A 21,625-nucleotide genomic window follows, 5' to 3' on the forward strand; every position below is an offset into this window, starting at 1 on the left:
AATATTTTAATTAATCGACGCAGCTGTGCCATCATTTTCCAACTTTATTATATTATCACGTTGACTGAGAGGCGAGAAATGGAGGGACACAGAGGGAAGCAAGAGAAGCAGACGAAATTATAGAAGAAAGAGAGACAAATATAATATACATTACAGAAAAATCGCCAAAGAAGCGTTACCAAAATACTTAGAAGGGAGGATGAAGTGGAAGGACAGAAAAATATCAGCAAGATTCAGATATGGAAACGAGATCAAAGCAAGGGAATACTGGAAAGAAGAGGGAGAAAAAAGACGCAGACTATGTAAAAGGAAAGAAGACCTGACACATGTAATAAAAGAATGTGAAATAACGGGAGGACCAAAGGACACAGAAAAAATACTAAACGGGACTGGAGAAGGACTAACAGAACTAAAAGCAATAATAGAGAAGAGAAGGTCAATAGAAGACGGGGAGGAACGACAATAAGGAAGCACAGCAAGGAGGCAAAAGCCCAAAAGTTGCCATAGTTTTTAGAGACAGAATAATTAAGAGAGTGCGATATAATAGAGTGGATAAGAGGGAAGGTAGATATATAAGAAGCGAAATAGATAAAAGAGATGTAAAACCGGAAGCTCGTCCAAAGCCGAAAGGCACGGACTGAGCAATAATAAATAAATAAATATCACGTTGACTACCACAACACCCGTATTCGGATGACAGCAAAGTTTCCGATAGGACAGGAAAGTTTCGCGTCACCCGTACTTGGGTGGCGCTTATTTAACTAGTTGCGAAGGATCGTCGTAGGTATTTGAAAAGATATTCTAGAGGAAATAATAAAACTATTGAATTGTTATAAAAGTAATACGAAAATGGTTCATTAAAAAAATTATTTACTCGCATTACTAAAATATCGATGGGACTAGCAGAGGACGCTTGGTACTGCGGCACACGTGGCTTGATGGAGATTTCAGTCAAAACACGCGTAGCAGTCAATGTGTTATATCATTCGTTGTTTTGCTAAATAGATAAAAATCTTGTAAATCTTCTTATACATCGATCGTTGTTACTTTTTCTTCGCATTATCCGTACAAAAATATTAGGATGCTTATAACTGAAACTGTTTCATTTAAAAGACATTTGAGCCCTAATTACATCAAATTGTATATCGATTATAGAAAGAACGGGTTTGAACGATTGAGAGATAAATAGTTTGTGGCGTTAAACGAACAAAGCGTTACCATAAATGAAGCTGATAAAAGATAAAGAGAAAAAAGGTAAAGAAATTGTACTTCGTAGCACATGAAAAGGAAAAGGTGAACATAAGGATATCGTGTCTGTTGTCCTTCCTTGTCTCTCGTACGCTACGTTTTACAGAATTAAAATTAAAATATCTTTTAAGCATCGCTCGATCCAAGTTGGTTAATACTTTCTTGTAGAGAATACAGAGGGCCATCGATCGATGTATAAAAGAAATTATAGGTCCGTTTGAAAAGATACAGGTGATTTTTAAATATTGGAAATGCCATCACTCTCAGAATGTGTGTACACTGTACGCACTGGATCGTACATCATCCGAAACCGTTTAATTTCACCTAATGAAATTCTCTTTATCCTATATATACAATACAATACATAGGCTGAATAAATAGGCTATAGACTATAGGCTCTATACGTCTCAGTTGCGTGGGACATCGGCTATGTTGTCTTGCTCACTGAAAAAGAGCCATTTAACAATTTGTTAGGCGTATAATAAAACCAAGAATGTTTTATCTTTACAAAAAATCAATATATTTTCGTCGTTGTAAAATTTGTAACGAGCGTTGCACTTATCGGCTACTTGTGCATATGCCGCTAGCGAGGAAGCGTGAATTAGCGATGAATTAATTTTTTATATAGGTACAGTAGGAAGAGCGTACATTTCTATTTACTTTCTTTCTTTTTTCCTGTTTTCTTTTCCTTATTTAATTAAAACATTCATTGGTGTCAGTCGTGGTCAGCTTTATTAGCATAATGACGACGGAAAGTTCTGTTTGCAGCAAGGCTTTTTGTCCACAATATTCTCATTTATCAGCAGCTTTCAGGACTGTACTTCGCTTAGAGTTTCACACGACCGTTTCAGGGTAAGGGTGACGCTGAAAAGAGAGAGAGAGAGAGAGAGAGTAGAAGCGGTCATGGTACAGGCACACTGACGTAAACGTGTCCGACCTAGTATAAATAGGTTTGCTTCTTGCTAGCCTTAGTTAAACAAAGTTCCACCGAGCCAGGAGCCAAGCATTGGCAAGGCGAGGTACGGGAGGAGAGCATTACCAATCCCGCAGCTTCTCTTAGCACTGCTATTGCTGCCTCTGCTACTATCGCTGCTTCTGCTACTATCGCTGCTGTTGCTGCTACTGCTGCTGCTGCTGCTGCTGCTGCTGTTGCCGCTTCTACCATTGAAAACGGGCAAACGCAAAAACTACTAGCTTCGTCAGAGCTTGGAACAAGTACGTTCGATATACAGGGTGTCTCGGCTAAATGAGATCATCTAAATATCTGCCTTATTTACGATTGTATGAAAAAGCTTCTCAAAGCAAAGTCGCACAATTGCACGATTATTAGTATCGATCGTAAAATATATTACTGAAACGTACAAAGGAAGACACCAGGTCGAATTTAACAGACTATCGTGCAATTAAATGTACTTGTTAGGAAGAAACTGTTTATTTTCAAGCTGTGGTTCCAGGTAGTTCGTATTGTCTGCTAAGTACAAGTAACAACACGAAATTTAAATCGTTCCATCTTATAGGAAACAACGCTTACGAAGATAAAGCTGTATCCAACCGTTAATGCGAGAAACCATGTATATCGTAATCCGTACGAACGCAGGATAAGTCGTTGTCTCGATATCGAAATTGCTTAAAAAGTATAGATGTTCAAAGATAAGAGTCAGTGTTTGCTGATTTTTATCAAAGCTATTTCCACGTCAAAATTTATATATATATTACATATCGAAATTATTACTAATTCGACCCCCATTTGAATCTTACAATTCGAACTGAAAATATTTTCACGTTCTACGGCCTTTTCTCTTGAAATGATTATTTTTTCATTTGTAGACAACTGCCCTCGGATAATCACAGTATCGTCGATGTTTCGAGGTTCTTCGGATATCGTCGTACGTGTAAAGGCAACTTGAGACGATCAATGCGTATCCTCCATGTAATACGTACTGTCAATATTTCAATGTACATTCTGCTCATACGTATATTGTCTTTATATGTATACGTATGTCGTATTTCATGCCAATCGTAGGAAAATAATTTTGAAAATCTATTCGCCAAAATTTCCTCGATATACCACTTTCATTCGATGTTTTACGTGAAGTTTTTACGCCGTAACGTGTCCTCGACTTTCTTCAAACCTTAATACGTTAAAAAAGAGCTATGGAAATAATGAAACGCGCAAAGTAAGAATCCGCAACGTATTTGAAAAAGGCGTAGGTGAGATTCGCTATTAATATAAGATAAAGAAATACAGGAGTTTGAAAAACTGTATAAACCATCGACCTAGGCACTGCTTATTGTCAGTCGGATGATTACCAAATTCCATTCTGTTTATTTATCTTTTCTTCTTTCGTTATTTTTAATTATTCGAATTTACGAGCCGTAACTGTTAAGCGAAACTTTTTCTTCAACTGTTTTCCGTTTACTTGCTGCCGCTTAATTTGAGTTTATATAACTAGTTTTAGCTTGGGTTTGGTCTTAGTCCTAAAGTAACATTAAAACCGCTTAGAATCGTTTGCCATATCTTCCTAACGACGTTTTACCTCTTTAAGCAGCTCTTTTCAATGAACGCAGTTTCAACGAAATTGTACGCTATTAACACTTTGTTCGAATTAGTGGAAAATAGCAATATTTCGTCACTAGCTCTTTGTTTGGATCCTGTAACTTCTAAGACATTTTCATACATCGATGTGCGTATATTAACGAGTCCGATGTAAATGCAAAATTGACTTGATTTACGATAACAACTGTGCGTGATAAGAATCCTCGCGAGGCTATGTATGATCCTGAGAGATAATTCTGGTCCAGTTAATTGGGAAAAAAGTATTTGCGTAATGAATTTACATATATGTAAACACATAGGAGCGTGGACAAACCAAGTATAAGATGGAAACTTGAAATATTGAAATGTCATTGAAAGAAAGAGGAACGCACTAGTATCGCCACTTTGAAAATAAACGAACCAATGTGATAAAGTTGCACGTATCAGAGATCCTATAAAACCAAATTTACCCGAAGGAGAACTGAAAACCGAGAATGGCGAAGGATGATCGATGTAACGCGTTAAGAAAGGTACAACGTACATGTAGCTAAATTTTAAAGAAGCTTAGCGGTACCGAAGTCGAGTTATCGAGCCTCGCAGTTTTCATACTTAGCGCGTAATCCCTGTGACGAGCCATTGCCAAGATCACATTTTCATCCGTCACGGTGAAAATTTTCAAACGACTAACGTACGACACGAAACTGTGTTGGAAATCTTCTATGAAAAGCTACCCTTGCCGAGCTAAAAAAGCACGTGCAGTTCGATCAGCTTCTCAGCTGAATATCAGCATATAGAAACACACAGAATATCTGTAAAAGCGTGAATGATCCAAAAACACGTCTGAAACGAATGTTGTAGAATATATCTATAGGTATAGATGAACGAACGATGGCAGTAGAGAAAAGAGCAGGGTAAAGTGACGAAAAGGTATGTCGAAGAGATATCTTGATTATAATTATCGTAATGTGAGAGACGTTGAAGTATTCATCGAGTAATTCTTTGATACGCAGGCAATGAATCGAATTTTTCCTCGTTGGTTAACGCGTTGGTTGCCCAGCGTGATTCGGCTATGAAGTATATTGGATAGTGTCATAATTTTGCTTACTGCATGCAATGTTTCATATGGTGGTCCATCTGAGAATGTAATTAGACGCAGCTGTGAATGGATAGATTTATCATCTTCGATCATAGCTGCACGTTTTGTTAAAATTAAGGAGACCCTTTTAGGACTAGTAAAATGTATCTCATTTGAGATATAAAAGACAGTACTTTCTTTTTCTTCATCTCCTTCATTGTTATCTTCCTCTAAAAAGTACTAAATTAGTTATGGTAGATTTATAAAAAAAGGGGAGAATTTAACTGAATGGAAAGTCAATTTCCATTCTCAAAAAATGATGTAATCTAAAATAATAAGGGGCCACACATTCCTTTTTTCACAAAGCATTATGTTACTTCATGACAGCAGATATATGATATACAGGGTGGTTGGTAACTGGTGGTACAAGCGGAAAGGGGGTGATTCTACGCGAAAAAAGAAGTCGAAAATATAGAATAAAAATTTTTCGTTTGAGGCTTTGTTTTCGAGAAAATCGACTGTGAATTTTCGCTCGGTACGCCTGCACTTTATCACGTCTCGTTACAACGGATCTCATTGTAGATCGTTGTCTCGATGGATATTATCGCAGTTTAAGTTTGTTTTTGCCGTAACGGAAAATTAGGAATACATAATGAAATAATATGAAGTAATCATAAAGTTTATTATTACAAAAATTGCTGAAAATGTTGCCCATTCAGCCGAACACATACTTCTGCTCTTCTAATTAATTTTCTATGAACACTTTCTAACGTATTCGATCGTTTTAAAGTATGAAAGGCTACAATAATCTTTTCTTTCAATTGTTCGCAACTTGCGATTTCTTCAGAATAAATAATTGATTTAATATGGCTCCACGCCATAAAGTACACGCGTACCGAACGAAAATTCAAAGTCGATTTTCTCGAAAACAAAGCCTCAAACGAAAAATTTTTATTCTATATTTTCGACTTCTTTTTTCGCGTAGAATCACCCCCTTTCCGCTTGTACCGCCAGTTACCAATCACCCTGTATAATTATAGTTACAATAGGTTGCACATGATGATTTAACTTTGTATTTTTCTTTTTAATTCATTATAATTTAAATTATTTTAATCTTACATCAAATATAAAAATAAAAACATAATTAGTGTAAGAAAATATGTACCGGTACATATTTATGACATCTGGTATATACGGAATATTAACGAAAAAGAACGTATCTGAAGTATATTCGGCTTGTGAAGTATATCCGTCACATAGCTATGGGTGACGCGACGACGAACGTCTTTAAACCAAGTTCATCAAACTCCTCACTTTTACCATATAATTTTATTTTACGATATAACGTTCGCGCTAGACGGTCTGTAGTCCCGAACACTACGATTTACAGATATAACGTTACGTTAAACCATGCGTCGTCTTCGCTTCCCTCTTTGTATATTCTGTCCCTGAAAAGGAAACAAAGACCTCCGCTATGGGGATGTACATCAGTCTGGTGCAAAGCCTGGTGGAAACGATTCCAGTTGAACGTAGAATTCGTTAGACTGCTACGAATGGCTGTAAGAGGAAAGGTCCGGCATTTCAAACAGAAATACCAAAGAACATCATTTCGTTATACCAATGTTCAGGAAATACCTAATAATTGTGCTTGGTACACGCGTACAAGTTGTTTCGCCCACAGCTATTAGCGGTACCTGCGAAACTTGCTTTCGAAGATTCGGTAGATCGTTGCACTCTGTCGTACAGTAGGATCGACGCAATTCGCAATTTACGAACACTATTTGTCCAGCAATCTGTTCCAACACACTTTTCCCGTTCGATACAACGTAAATTCGGAATTTGATAGATGCGAGAAGTTTCAAACGCCTATTTCGAAATATCATATTGGTAAATGATAAAGAAGCAACGAGGTGAGAAGAGGCTTTTCTTTGTTTGTCTTTCTTCTTCTCAGCTGGCATTTCGCTCGTTCGACCCGGGTCTAAGCAGCGAGATAAGGCGACAAGCGACTCTTTGTACCTCTTTGTTCGAGCCTCGCGAGTTTTCTCTTCTTTCTCGACATTTTTCTCCACATTTTGCTTCCTCGAACATTGCTGCACAATTATTTTCATAAAACCATCATATTCTTTATACATGAAATCTTACGATCGTTCCATTTTAACGACAAACTCGCGTACGATAGCATTTTGGGGAAACGAACGTATACTTTGATCCTAACGAAGGAAGCAGCGTTTATCTTCGAAGAACGAAAAGATACAGTTTACAGAAGAAAACAAGGCAACGTAGCTTTTTAAATAAAAAAATGAGAATCAACGGTAACTCGATAAGATCAAATTTTCTAACGCGTTCTTATCGATAGACAGCCAATAATTTGCTAATTTACCAATGAAATTATACTGCCTTTCTGCCCCCAAAGATTATTCCCCAATGATTTTCAAATTCGAATCTGCTGGGAGGGTTTCAAGTCTGGGGATCGAGCCAGCTCGTGTCAAAGCCTTCGCGATATCTTTTTCTTTTCTTTCCTTTTTCTTCTTCTTCTTCTTCTTCCTCTGGTGTAGCCAGTGTTTCGTGTTTCGCGTTGCTCGATGCGTCGTCGCGTTGATACATGAAAATTATCGTCTTCCATGAAATTCCTTCTGCGAATGGTGTGAAAATCATTCCTACGCGCACGTTTGTTTTCTATTTCTACCAAATACGACCAATTACGAAATAATGGACTTGTACTTTGATCGCTAAAGCTCTGTGACCATACCTGTGCACGATAAATATAGTAGAATCATCGTGCATTCGTTTTACAATGGAAACGCGCAAATATCTCGCAGACTACGGATGATGCGAACGTTGTACGACTTGCGAGCAAACGTATCGCGCCCGAATAGATTCGTATTACCTTGCAACTATACCTTTTTATCGCGTATTCTCGTAGCCGACGTGGAAACATTTTCAAAACACCAATATTACGTTTACATGTAGCTTTTGCCGGCCAGGAACCAAGAAGATAATCTCGAACTCGATACACCGACAGCATCGTCGTTGTCCAACGTCCATGACAATGGTCGTACATCCGCGCTTTGTACATTTTGTACGTCATCGTGCGGTTGTGAAAGCAGTGAATCGTGTACGTGGGTATCGGTACAGCTTTCCATCCTTGTTAAGTACGAGTAACAAGCGTTTTGAAGCGATATAGAGATGTAAGAGATGTAAAACCGAAGGTTCGTCCAAAGCCGAAAGGCACGGACTAAGCAATAATAAAAATAAAATAATAAACGAGCGTTTCGGGAATGTTTGAACGTCGGTTACGAGAATATGCAAGGAAAAAATATAATTTCCATGTAAAAACGTAGCCGTCGTCTCGCCACGGCTCTTCAAGGCTATCGTCGAAAGAGCTGGTCCCTCTAGAAATCGTGCGACATTCGTTTCGAACAAACGTTTGTTCGTATCAGCCATCATTTTTCAGATAAAACGTTTCTCTTGTCGCCATTTATAGACGGAAAGCGCTTTGTATAAATTTCTGGAATAATTCGACACAAACGGTAAATTATAAAAATCGTAAGGTGAAGACGTAGGATTTCTTCCGCTCGAGTCTCTCGATCGGACCTCAACTGGAATAGGAATATGAAAAGATATTTCGGAATAGCGAAATATCCGCGATATTTATTCGAGTAAAATTGAAATTCCGAACGTTTCAAGTAATTCGGAGTTCACGATTGATATTTTATCGGAACGTTGAGATTTTCACGAAAGTCGACGGTTCGTCGATGCAAACCTACATCGAGTTGACAAAAATATCGCGTAATACGCTTGTTCAATCTTCTCGTCGAATTTCCTGCTCGATCTCATCGGAGAAACAACATATGCCGCTGCTTACGTTACTCGTCGTCCAAAGGGATCTTCATCTCGTCATGAAAACAAAATGTTTTCGGAAAATCCGATTAGAAATTCTCTATCGTCGTTCGTAATACACTCGACGCGATTAAAGTACGGCTGAGAACGTTTTTCCTTGCATGGCAGAATAATAGTGGATCGCGTTACACGCGTTGTAAAAAATATGCTTCAAATACAGCTCGTTCGTGTAATTTTCCTTTGAAATTTCACCGCTCGTGATATATTCGACCGACATAGCTACATACGTACATACAAGCCATAAACGTATGAAAAATGGTCGATATTAATTATAATAATGTATTTATTTGTATTCCAAGCCCATAGCCTATTACAAGCAGACTGTTGGATTCTTGTTTCTAATTTCTTACCTTGTACCACTCTATAATCTAAACACTGTATAGTATACGTTTCTGTATATGAATATGTTACGTAGCCGCATTAAATATCATATTACGAATGCAAAAAACATCCAAGTTGAGCGACTTTGAGCGGATTTGTTGAACGTCGAGATGTTGAAACGTTTGGAATATGCGTTTGCAATCGCATTCTGAAGGTTTCAACATTGAGTTTACGTAGCGCCAGCTACCTATCAAAGATAGATACGAAACTCGCTCGATGACAGCTATATTTCTTGTTTCAACCTCGATTTATCAGCACGTTCCTCTACGATAATGTCGGAAATGTAGTATAACTACCAACGTTTTCATTGGTTCGCAGCAACTGCTTAAGGGTCTAGGTACCACTGCTGATGCTGCTTATAGTTTATCGTGAGATTTAAAGTCTAAAATTTACGTCCTCTCTGAAGCTCGCGTTCGTTCGACAAAGCAGAAAAGTATTCGGTAAAGAATACCAGGAGCTAACTGCGTCAGAAATTGCACGCTACTCGCAAGTAGCAGCGGAGCAGAGCAGAGCAGAGCAGGGCAAAGCAGAGCAGAGCAGAGCAGAGCAGAGCAGGGCAGAGCAGAGCAGCAGTAGCGGCAGATAACAGCAGCTAGAAACGACGAGGAGGAGAGGTTGAAACTGTGATGCCTGCAAAAAGCACGGCAGACAGCGTCGATCGTTTTTGCTTGGCGTCAGCCGCGTTCCTACCGCCGCGTCGTACTTCGTGGTGGTACATCGCTCCTTCTACCCCCTTCTTCCTCTCTCTTTTCTCACTACCTTCTGCGTCCTCTTCTTGCCCACCTTGCTCTTCTCTTTTCGTCCCTCAACAATCCCTCCAGCAAGTGCCTCTCTCGTCTTTCTCTTTGTATATCGTATGTCCACCTCGAGGAGCCGTGCAGCGTAAACGGATAAACTTGCTTTCAAAATTACTTTCAACTTGCAGGATTCGCGCGTTCGAAAACTGGATTACGTGATTAGGTTAAGAAATATGACGATATTCCGTAGGATATACGTATCGACGATGGACACGCGTGAAAACCAAAGTCTTGGTCGTTAAGTTGGCTGGTTCGACCAACGGATACGGCAAAGTTGAAAAGTACTGCTACTCTCTGCGAATGTCTAAAACGTCTATAGACGAGAGATATGCTTTCGTATAAAAATCAGCCTTACCATCGAGTTGCAAACCAGAGACAACAAGGTATATGCTTTGAAATTGCTTGAAATCGAAAGCTACGTAAGTCGTTGTCTGTTCGAGTAAGCAATCTGTCGTTACATTTCTGATTTATAAATATCATTACGATCTCGCGACGTTATTCCAACAGGATACGTACTTACATTCGGATTACGCACTTTCGTAATATTCAAACTTAGTATAATTACATCTATTATCTGAGGATGATTTTAGTCTTTTTGTATCATCTTAGGAAGAAAAATTGCCTGGTTTATGCAAAAGGTAAAAGTAAGTAGCGGCTAAAGGAACATCGTAAGACGCTTATTATTACAAATTAAAGAATTTCTTAGGTTTTTCAAGATCGTTGCTCGGTAAAATAAATATCGCCACGGTATGTCTGCCTCGAAATCGTACAACGCCTGTTCCCAACGTCTCTTCCTATTTTCTAATTTTCCTTGGAATTTTGGAAAGATTCGCTTTCCAAGACGTTCGATAGAAATGGCGTATCTGGATAATGCGAAATCGATAGCTTTAGAATGAGTAGAGTCGATCGATTTGACTCGTCACAAGGTCGTACAATCGTACATACGTACAAATACGTGCTTTTCACGAGCATAGCGTTCGCGTGAAAGGGAAAAAGCGAACAACGTAAGGTCATGAAAATCTCTGATTAATTACATCGTTGCGAGATGAAATTTCATCAAACGTTTAAAGAAAAGCAAGGAGAAAGATTGGTCGGCGGTGGACTTTGCGTCAGGATCAGGATTGTCGTTGCTATTTTTCGTACAAGAGCTCGTTCCTTCGAGAAACACCATGTACCAAATTATACGGTGTTTAAACGATGTTAGTTGCTGCGTACAACGCAACGTTACGACCTCCTCTCGTATAATAGCGTATCTGCTCATTTTTGTCGGTCTTCTATCTCCGATATTCCAGCATTTTTCCTTCCATTCGAGGTATCAGGCTTTTCCGTGTGTCATACACCGTAGGTTATTTATCTCGCGCGTTATTATCCTACGTTATTACGAAGCGCGTATGCGTCTACATCTAGAAATCTAGAAACTAAAAGTCTATTTTCCGTCAAACTAATAAATTTACTAGCTAAACGTGATATTTGTTATATATATCGGGTTATCGTTAGAGTTTAGGGCGCGTAACGATTCTTCGTTCGAGTTAGCCATCGTTTTGTACAACAGAGATTATATTTACAGATAGAAAATGACTTTTACAAAGTTTAACGAACAACCGTGCTGTTTGGACGCGCAAGATGCGATCGACAATGTTCTTGGGTTCGATAACTCTTTACTAAGCGTAGAATTCTTTTAAAGCACAAAATACAATTGCCGGGACGCTCGGTATAAACTGCGCGATGTGTAACTTTCCAAGGCGATCGCACGAATAATAGACCGATGAAAATTTTCCTCGCTTTACAATTGCGTTCGTTTGTTAAATACTCGTTAAAAGCATCGAGAAAGTTGCGATCGCCGTTGCTAGGTAGTTTCTGCCTGGAATTTGATTATTAATACAACGTGCGTGCCATTGTATTGGCACCACTGGGGTAAAATCACACGTGGCTAGGCCCGTTCTTGAGGCCGTATGCCGCCACAACCATATTTCTAGGAAAAATCATACAACCACCGCACACCTCCGTCAGGCAAAATGTCCATCCCGTGACCCTGGCTACGTTCGGCGACCAGTTGTGTCGCTATCACAAATCTCGAACAATTACAATCAGATTGAATGACAACAATTGCGTAATTACGGCTATGATAGAATCTATGCTAAAGCGTTAGAGGATTTTCCCAAAATTTCAAAGGAAAGACTCCGGTTCCCTTTCATTTCCGACATATATAAGGATTATATACAGGGTGGTTGATAACTGGTGATACAAGCGGAAAGGGGGTGATTCTACGCGAAAAAAGAAGTCGAAAATATGGAATAAAAATTTTTCGTTTGAGGCTTTGTTTTCGAGAAAATCGACTTTGAATTTTCGCTCGGTACGCCTGCACTTTATCACGTCTCGTTATAACGGATCTCACTGTAGATCGTTGTCTCGATGGATATTATCACAGTTTAAGTTTGTTTTTGCCGTAACGGAAAATTAGGAATACATAATGAAATAATATGAAGTAATCATAAAGTTTATTATTACAAAAATTGCTGAAAATGTTGCCCATTCTGTCGAACACATACTTTTGCTCTTCTAATTAAATTTCTATAAACACTTCCTAACGTATTTGATCGTTTTAAAGTATGAAAGGCTACAATAATCTTTCCTTTCAATTGCTCGCAACTTGCGATTTCTTCAGAATAGACAATTGATTTAATATGGCTCCACGCCATAAAGTGCACGCGTACGGAGCGAAAATACAAAATCGATTTTCTCGAAAACAAAGCCTCAAACGAAAAATGTTTATTCTATATTTTCGACTTCTTTTTTCGCGTAGAATCACCCCCTTTCCGTTTGTACCACTAGTTACCAACCACCCTGTATATCATATATCTGCTGTCTCTGACAAAAACAACGTGGAAACATCGGATTACAAAGAAAATACAAGCTGACTTTATTAATCCGTATAAGGAGCGTGACTCGATGTCACTAGTCAAGAATCAAGTTATTTATAATTGTAATGAATAAAAGTAACGTTAACGATAATGAGACCGAACGTGTAAATCGATAGAACGTATCGTATGGTTGCGCTGTTTGATTTTAGTATCATTTTTTTGTATTTCAGTAAGCAAGCGGTATTCGATGGGAAGAAAGCCATTAGAGGAGGCATTCCATTCGTTTTTCGTAAGTATACCAAACAAAATGGAATAAATAATTGCTCGGAGATCGATAAAAGAAAAGTTATTAGGAAAAATATAGAGTGGCGGACGGAAGAAAGCTTAACAGTTGATTTGGCAAGAAACATGGTAAAACGAAAATACAATTTTCATATTTTCTAATTACTATTCAAATCAAGTAAACGAAACTTGACATCAAGTAGACGATTTACAACAACTTTAGCCATTATCTGCGTAAAATTACGCTTTCAAATCCTGGTCGGTACATCTGTCCCAATAAAGTACCAATATTTTTACCATTTACGACTGTCTTTTGTCCGCCACCATGTACGAAATTAATAATATTAATCGCGTATTGCCTCCACTTGATGCAGCACAATTTGGAGCATGGACGTTTGGGCCGCCTCATGGTTTTGCCAGAATCGTCCGTTGGAACGTAGAAAAGCCGCCTGAACGTTTGCCGAGCGGTGACGTCGAAGCAATTTTCTCTATTATGGACAGCGAATTCACCCGATCAATGTGGAATTACCCATTCAAATTGACATACAGACTGATACTTCGGGAAAAGGAACTACATTTTAACATTGGCGTATACAATCCTAGTAAAGATCATACGTTTAGTTTTAATTTATTGCTGCATACTTACTTTAAAGTGCCAGATGTTAGGAGATGTCAAATTACCGGCCTTCATGGATGCACGTTTATCGACAAGGTATAATCGTAGCAACGTTATCGACGATCAACAAGGTTGAAAAGGACAGAAAGTTCCTTCCGTTTTTTCCTAGCCACAATTCCATTGCTCTGAAGAAATACTTTTTCCAAGCAGTCGCTTTTCGTTCACCTGGCACGAGTTCAAACGCAGGAAGACACGCGACAAAAATTGCTGCAACTTGCAACGATTGCACGCTCGCACTGTCGCTTATTCCTTGCAACTTGGACTCGGTCTCTTTCTCGCAACATTTAGCGACAATTGTACGCCGATCGACTAACGAACGAACACCGCTATTTATCTCGCGCAGAAGAGCGAACACCGTCGTTCGATTTGGCCATAGAAACGGAACGAATTTTCCCTTCGAACCAATAAATCGGTTTTTTACTATTGATTAATTTTTCAGAAATATCTACTAAGAGAAACCTATTCTTCTTTTCAGACAAGAGACAACCAAATTTTTCAAGAAGGTCGCGACGTAGTGACCGTGTGCGAATGGACAGACAGAATTTATCAGAACACGCAGCCAGAACACATCATTACTAACGTCGTATCCGGTAGGAAAATGCGAGTACAAAAGTACAATTTTCCCGATACAGTGGTTTGGAATCCGTGGCAGGAAAAGGCTCGTGACATACCAGATTTCGGCGATGACGAGTTTCCCAACATGATATGCGTGGAAAGCGGACACGTCAGCAGCCCTGTTATATTACTTCCTGGAACAGCTTTCGAAGCTAGTCAAATCTTACAGGTATAATAGTAGGAACCGATCTAAAGCAACAGTTGTTCTACATATTCTTTGCATATTTCCCGCTTAATAATTCGATAATATTACATAAAGCATAGGTTATCAACACATTTCAAATAGATTCCTGACAGATACTATCTTTAATTGTCCGGATTACGCGTGATTATCACCAACGACGTTCACAATAGCTCTACGTTCGTTGCATTGCACGAAGCAGGAATATTATTTCGAGCAAGATGTTACCTTATTCTACGAAATAACGAACTATCCTAAACGATATTTAATCGTACAATTGATTCTTTAGAAGAAAATTCTCTCATTTTCTCATCGCATGTTAGTTAGCATCGCATGCACGTTCTACGATGTAACGCTTGTTCGAAAGAAATTGATTGGCAACTGCCAAATACATTTATTCTTGCGTTGTATACTTGTACAGCTTACTATCTATCTTGTACAACTAATACTCGAAAATAGAAATTAACACCAATATTTTTACAATATACCAAGAAATCTAATATGACACGAAACGAAAGAATACTAATTTCCATAAATGACAACTTGTAATTTATTATAAACAACAAGGATAAAGATTATCGTAAAATTGTGTAATTATTGATATCGATTGTAGCAAATACTATTTGCGGATATAAAGAAACGCGTTGAATTTAACAAACAAAAACAACGACCTTTTTTTTCTTAAAAATCCATTCTACAATTGAACGCTGTTAGATTATTTATGTATTTTCAAGCTACAAGTGGCCCATATTATCGCAGAATCAGCAACAAATACACCAATAGTTTTCTTTCTGAATATTAAACTCTGAGTGTGTGCGTGTGTGTATTTATTTATTTATTTATTTGCTTATTTATTTATTTTATCGCGATAGTCGCCTCTTCTTGCAGTGCTAATGAAACTTCAAAATGTTCCATATGACAGATAGGATAACATGTAATACAAGCGAGTATGAGGTGATAGAATACCCTAAATAAAAATAAATAAGAATTTTCGTCGGAGGCTTAGTTTTCGAGAAAACTGGCTTTCCAAGTTTCTTCTATAGAGGAAAAGAGTCAGTCGGAACACACGGCAATGACAATGACCTTGTTTTCGAGTAACAGCTTGCGCCTTCCTACATTCTTTACGCAGACTTGAAGGCAGCTCCTTTACCTACCTCCCCATTTGAGAAATTGCTCAAAATGACCAGATCCAGCATCGGCAGGAACACGAATACATCGCATCGCATCGCATCGTACATTGTCCAACTATTTCCAACGGCTTATACGGATTTGCCAGCGACATTGCTGACGGCCACGTTGACGACCAAACAGTTTCAATGGACAGCATCAACGGACCTTTATATGTAAACAAGAGATTTTAAATGCCTCGATAACCGATGATCGAACGAATTCAAGCGAAGCCAACACGACCTACTCACCATACCTATATACTTGCCAGGAAATCGTTGATCCAAAATCTAAGTAACACCCAGCATAGAGTAATAAGCTGTGACTCGAGAACAAGCTCGTATCGAGCATACACGTTTATATGAATTTTTCTTCTTATTTTAGCGCGCCGAATCCTGTTTAGTTAATGTTCGGTCTAGTACACGCGTATGATAAACTTTTAAATTTACTTTACTCAAAAACGAAAAGAATCACTTTATGTCCGCTTCCACGTATTATTCAGCCTTGTATTAAATATTGTATTAAATAAATCGCGCGCTTAAACTAACAACTTTACTACATGTGTACTACATGTATATTGCTTTGAATACTTTATTTCAATGCTCGTATTTCACCTGTTACAAAAACCTTACGAACGTAAGTGTTCGGACGCCTCCGTTAGCCACTGTTTGCCGCTTCTGTTTCAATTTATCCTTTCCAATTGTACGGTTGTACTGTTTTTTGCATTATATACATTCATCTGTGTGTTTGTTTATGTGCGTATGTACAAATGTGCGTATACGCTGTCAACGACCATAGCTTGTTGTCGACAGCGTTTCTTTCTGACTTTTCGAGTCAATATTTATGTTCTGATATTATTTATCAGATGCTGATTCTACGATCTTGTTCTTTTTATCCATATGTACTGTATACCCAATTGTACTCCTTGTACGATTGTATTAATTGTAAAAATCGTTAACTTCTTTGTCACGTTCATTCGAGTATTCCATTCCGGCTAGTACCTTGCGTCTTTTTCCTTACTGTTGTACGTTCTAGCCTTGTTGTTTCGTGTTTGCATTTATGTACCCTTATTTAGATACCCTTAGGTATTTTTTATAATTTCTTCAGCCATTTCTATAGATATTCCTTGCCGATATGCTCGTGTAGTGCTTCTTCTGCCCATTTTATTTAAACAAACTAAACAGATCATACAAATTATACATATTAAACATCTTGTAATAGTTTCAATTAGCTGTTGTAATATTTATACGAATTACATTACTTCTGTACTTTAGGTAATGTGAGTAGAGGGTGGACCAACGCCGCACGTAGCAGCCGGAAATAATACGAATTCGTTATTTCCGGTTTCCTCTCCACCAGGTACCGTTTGGCCAACTAGTACCGGATGGCTATATATGCCACCACCTCCTCCACCACCGCCACCGCCACCTCCACCACCATCAACACCTTCGACACATCCATCGCGCTTACATGCTCACTGTATCGCTCAAACTTGCACTATATGTTCTCTCAATCTTTAAAAGGAATATTACGAGAAATCAACTTTCACACACTCCTTTCATCTTTTGTTGCTTTTATCCACTTCTTCCACGATACTTTTACAGCAACATCTACAACATTAAATATCACATTATAATTCATTTCAGTTAAAACCCTATTCGTTTCATTACATTAAATCATATGTTTCCATGTCTTTTCTATCGTCGCTCAATAGTATCGTTATGCAACATAATTGAATACAAGTGAAATGCAGTTATAAAAATATATCGACGTACATATAAACAGAACAGATATAAAAAAGTTATTAATAAAACTTATTTCTTCCTATTATATTATTATAAATATATACTTAAAATAATATGCTACGCAAAACTAATAGCTTCAAACTATTACAAATTACTCTGCAATTACTATTCAACCTACGAAGGAAAGGTTACTTTCTAAATTGTTGTTACAGCTAAACGGAGTAGCGTCACGCTTGAAATATGAACTTTTATTGGTTTTTAATAATATTGATGATATATAGTGGGAAAACGTTCCTATATTCCTATACATTGTATATTGTAGCCTCGCGAATCAAAAACGAAAAATCATTAACGCATCTTCAAACTTATTTGGCTAATTTGACAAGAAGCTCAATGTTCGGACAAGCAAGACAGAAACATTATATAATTAATGTTTTTATCAGCTGTGATTAAAAAATATATATACATATTTCTCTTCATTTTCACTTTTTACTTAAACAATAAAGACATCTTCTCGCCTAAATTATACCATGACATTTTGTTGTTGTGTTTCTTTCATAAATTAATGTAATAAAGTTTTAGAGCAGATATTACAATGTTCATTGATACTTATAAAGTGATGTCTCACATTCTCTGATAACTCCATTACTTTATTTAGAAACAACATTTTTAATATTCCCAACCAATTTTCCATTAGACAATTTTTATCTCAAAAACCCCAAATGTTACTTGGCTATAAATGTATTATATGTATTTTTTAAACGTACTAATATGAAACGTGTAAAATGTACGTACATTCTGATATTGGAGTTGTGCTGATATTTTAAAACATCCCCCTATTTACGTTCTTCTTCTTTTTTCTTCTCTTTTCTTTTTTCTTCTTTTTCTTTTTTTAATGAATCATAATTTTCTTTCCCTATCTCGCTACTTTCAATTATCTTATGTACAAAATTTTATTTGTTTTCCATACTCTCAAGTTTTATTATATATTTAGGAAACTTTGTAACGTGCAATTTTGGATACATTATTACATTATAGTTCTATTTCTAATGTATTTCACAGGTATACGTAGTAAACTCAATTTAATCGTATTAGCTCTGAGTGCACAACTCGTCTACAAAATGATACATACAGTTATGGTGCTAATATTACAAACACAATGTTTTAATAGTATATTATTCCAATAGTTAAGCTCAATTAGCATTTATTATTACTGTAATTTTAACAGAGGGACAAATTTTTGTCAAGTTTCCAAGTACACTATGCACTTTATCTTGTATCGTATGAACTAAGAAAGGCATACGACAATGATATGTCTTCGAAATAGATGTAAACAGGATATTTATACCATATAATATTAAGCACTTTTAGTATAATAAAAACGACTCTATATATGTATTAAATATTTGTAAAAATATTACAATATCTATGTTATATTCAGTAATTAACTCTTTAGAAGCGAAATCGATTTTGAAATATATCTACAGGAATACAATTGTGTACAACACTATCTACGGTTTACTATTAAGTCCTTAATATTTATACTGTTATTAGGATTTACGATGTAGATAGGATATATTAATAATTTAGTGCAAAACATGAATAATATGTCAAACATAAATATACAGGGTGTCCCATGCAACTGGGCCAGAGTGTGACTGAAACGGCAAGAGACAGAAAAATATTTCACAAAACAAAATTGAATAGCTTCGAATGGTGCATGACCTGCTGCTGTATGTGTTCACTTTGGAAGAAGTGGAAATGTCTTGGAAATTTTAGGGTCATCTCTGTTTCCTTGACTAAATGAGACTATACATTCTTTTATATACCTATCAAAGTATCTTTTTATTCTCTATTAAAAAGAAAAAGAAGAAAAAAAATAATAGGACTTAAAGGTCAAAAGTTGACCAGTTTATGAAATATTTTAAGTTTATACGACTTATCATACGAAATACAAAGAAAGAAACATCACAGTGCTTTTGTACTTTTCATGCAATGATTTTTACAAAATCAAAGTTAAAATATTTTTTAAACTAATTTCAGAATTATGATTAGATCCAGTTGCGTATCCGGTATACAATATTAAATGTACATTAATAAATGACATAATTTGCAGCATATTCAATTTTATGTTATAACACGTTACAACCTTAAGTTTTCATAACTAGATTACATGTCTTAGGTATTTTCCAACGGATAAATAAGCGTTTTCACTGAATAGATAGGATTTTTAAAAAACGTTTGCTACTAAGCTGTTGTTTATACCCTTATATACCTGTTCGAAATTAATGATGTTATATTCATTTAAAAACTTTAATCGAAAGTCATAATTCTACTAGTAATGTTTTGCATTGGATTATTAAGATATTCTTATATAAGACACAATCAATATGTTAAAATTTATAATCGAGATTCTATTACATTAATACAGTCTTAAGTATGAATCTTAATCTTAATTATGGATGTATTCTTTCGTCTAACTCGGTAAGATATGTAACTTTTTGATATTTGATTAATTACAATTTTTATTCCCCTACAAACAATACTATGGACAAGCAAATCGATTCATTAGTATCCGATTACAAATATGATTTGAAAAACTGGATAAAATTAAGCTTATATCTTATAAATTTATCAGATTTATACAATTTTATCATTTTCTAATAACTTCGAACATTATTCTTAACTCGTATAACAATATTCCATTTGTTAAAAGTTTTATAAAAGATAATTCTGTATTTACTTATATTAGGTGTCAAGAATCTTATAAAAATATCTATTTATCAAGCAGAATATGTGATCCATATTTAATTACTAAAAAATATTCAAGTTAATATTGTTTAATGTGTAATCATTCCATATTTTTATATTGAATTTTGGAAAGTTTAAATGTTTAGACAAAGAAAATTCTCTCATACGGTAGACATACTTTAGTTGCTGCAAACTAGGATATTAGTAATAGATAAATTCTAATATTTGATATATCGATAATAATACAATATCATTTTTTCTTCTACTATACTACATCTTTGTTTAAACGTGTGTGAAGAATATTTCTTTTACCTATTGTTAAAAACGACGGACAATTTGCAAATTACGGTTCGCATTTATTTTACAAAACTTATTTACAGAAAAATTCAATTATCTGGTAAAACATGTTTTTTCCAGTAAAATGGAGGCAACATTAAGATAAAAAAAGTATTCCTATATTTATGATATGTATTGCTTATAATCTGCAAATTTATATACATATATACTCAAATTTATTCGTTTTATATTACACATATTGAAATTGATCTAAAATAGAATGTAATACAGCATTTATATCATTATCATTGTTTCGAAAATCTTTCATACAAACTAATTCTTAATTCAATTATTTTCTTTCTTCGCTTAATACAAATGCATCAGACGAAAATTTATAGTTATGCTTTGAAACAAATAGTATAATTAAATAAATGCTCAATATATAATACGGTTCCTTATATATGAAAAGTTTGATAATCTATAAACGATTAATAAGAGAGGAAGTCCTCTGCTTGTAAATGTATTAGTGAGCTAACAAACACAATTTAGTGGTAAACAAAATACAAATCTTGGATTCTTTTAGTTTTTTTAGAAATAAGTCGAAAATGGTTTTTAATTATACTCTATTTTATAAGGATTTTAGTCTTTAGAGGCTACATAACGTGCTTATTGTACGATACAACGTATTATCATTTTCTTCTTTTTTTTTTTTTTTATATATCTTATTGTTAAGATTTTTACCTTTCGGCAATCATTACATATGAATTATTAGAAAATTTCACGTTCTTTTACCGCTGTTTCATATATCCCTTTCAAATATTCCAAATGTTTGTAATTTATATCAGGCTTTTCAAGTAATAAATAAATAAATATGTTAAATATGTACTGTCTCTGGGAAAGTGCAATAAAATATAGGTAATGGTCAGTTAATACCGTTTCTTTCTTTGTAAATTCCATACATATTCTATCTTAAACGTATTGAAACTTCCATTAATACAGAAATTTCATTGATAAAAGATTAGAATTTCACTTTAATACAAAAGTACAATAAATGCAAACAAAAGCACATAATAAAGATATATGGTATACCTGTTGATATTAATACCAATTATTTGAATGATCTGCTCTATATAA

General features: G+C 35.9%; 1 protein-coding gene across 2 annotated transcripts in view; it reads left to right on the forward strand.

Annotated features, from left to right (window-relative positions):
• LOC100652082 (glucose-6-phosphate 1-epimerase) overlaps window positions 1-21,421 on the forward strand; it is a 41,905-nt gene extending 20,484 nt beyond the window's left edge. Inside the window, exons 3-6 of one of the 2 annotated variants that reach the window (XM_003398604.4) lie at window positions 13,029-13,087; window positions 13,455-13,792; window positions 14,232-14,540; window positions 16,994-21,421. In XM_003398604.4, coding sequence (XP_003398652.1) covers window positions 13,029-13,087; window positions 13,455-13,792; window positions 14,232-14,540; window positions 16,994-17,002 — 715 coding nt within the window. In that variant the 3' untranslated portion in view covers window positions 17,003-21,421. Of the gene's footprint in view, window positions 1-13,028; window positions 13,088-13,454; window positions 13,793-14,231; window positions 16,270-16,993 lie in introns of those variants that run through there. The other variant, XM_012313132.3, reaches the window with a different exon arrangement.
• The last annotated feature ends 204 nt before the right edge of the window (window positions 21,422-21,625 follow it).

Source organism: Bombus terrestris, chromosome 10, assembly GCF_910591885.1.
Source record: "Bombus terrestris chromosome 10, iyBomTerr1.2, whole genome shotgun sequence".
Lineage (NCBI taxonomy): Eukaryota > Metazoa > Arthropoda > Insecta > Hymenoptera > Apidae > Bombus > Bombus terrestris.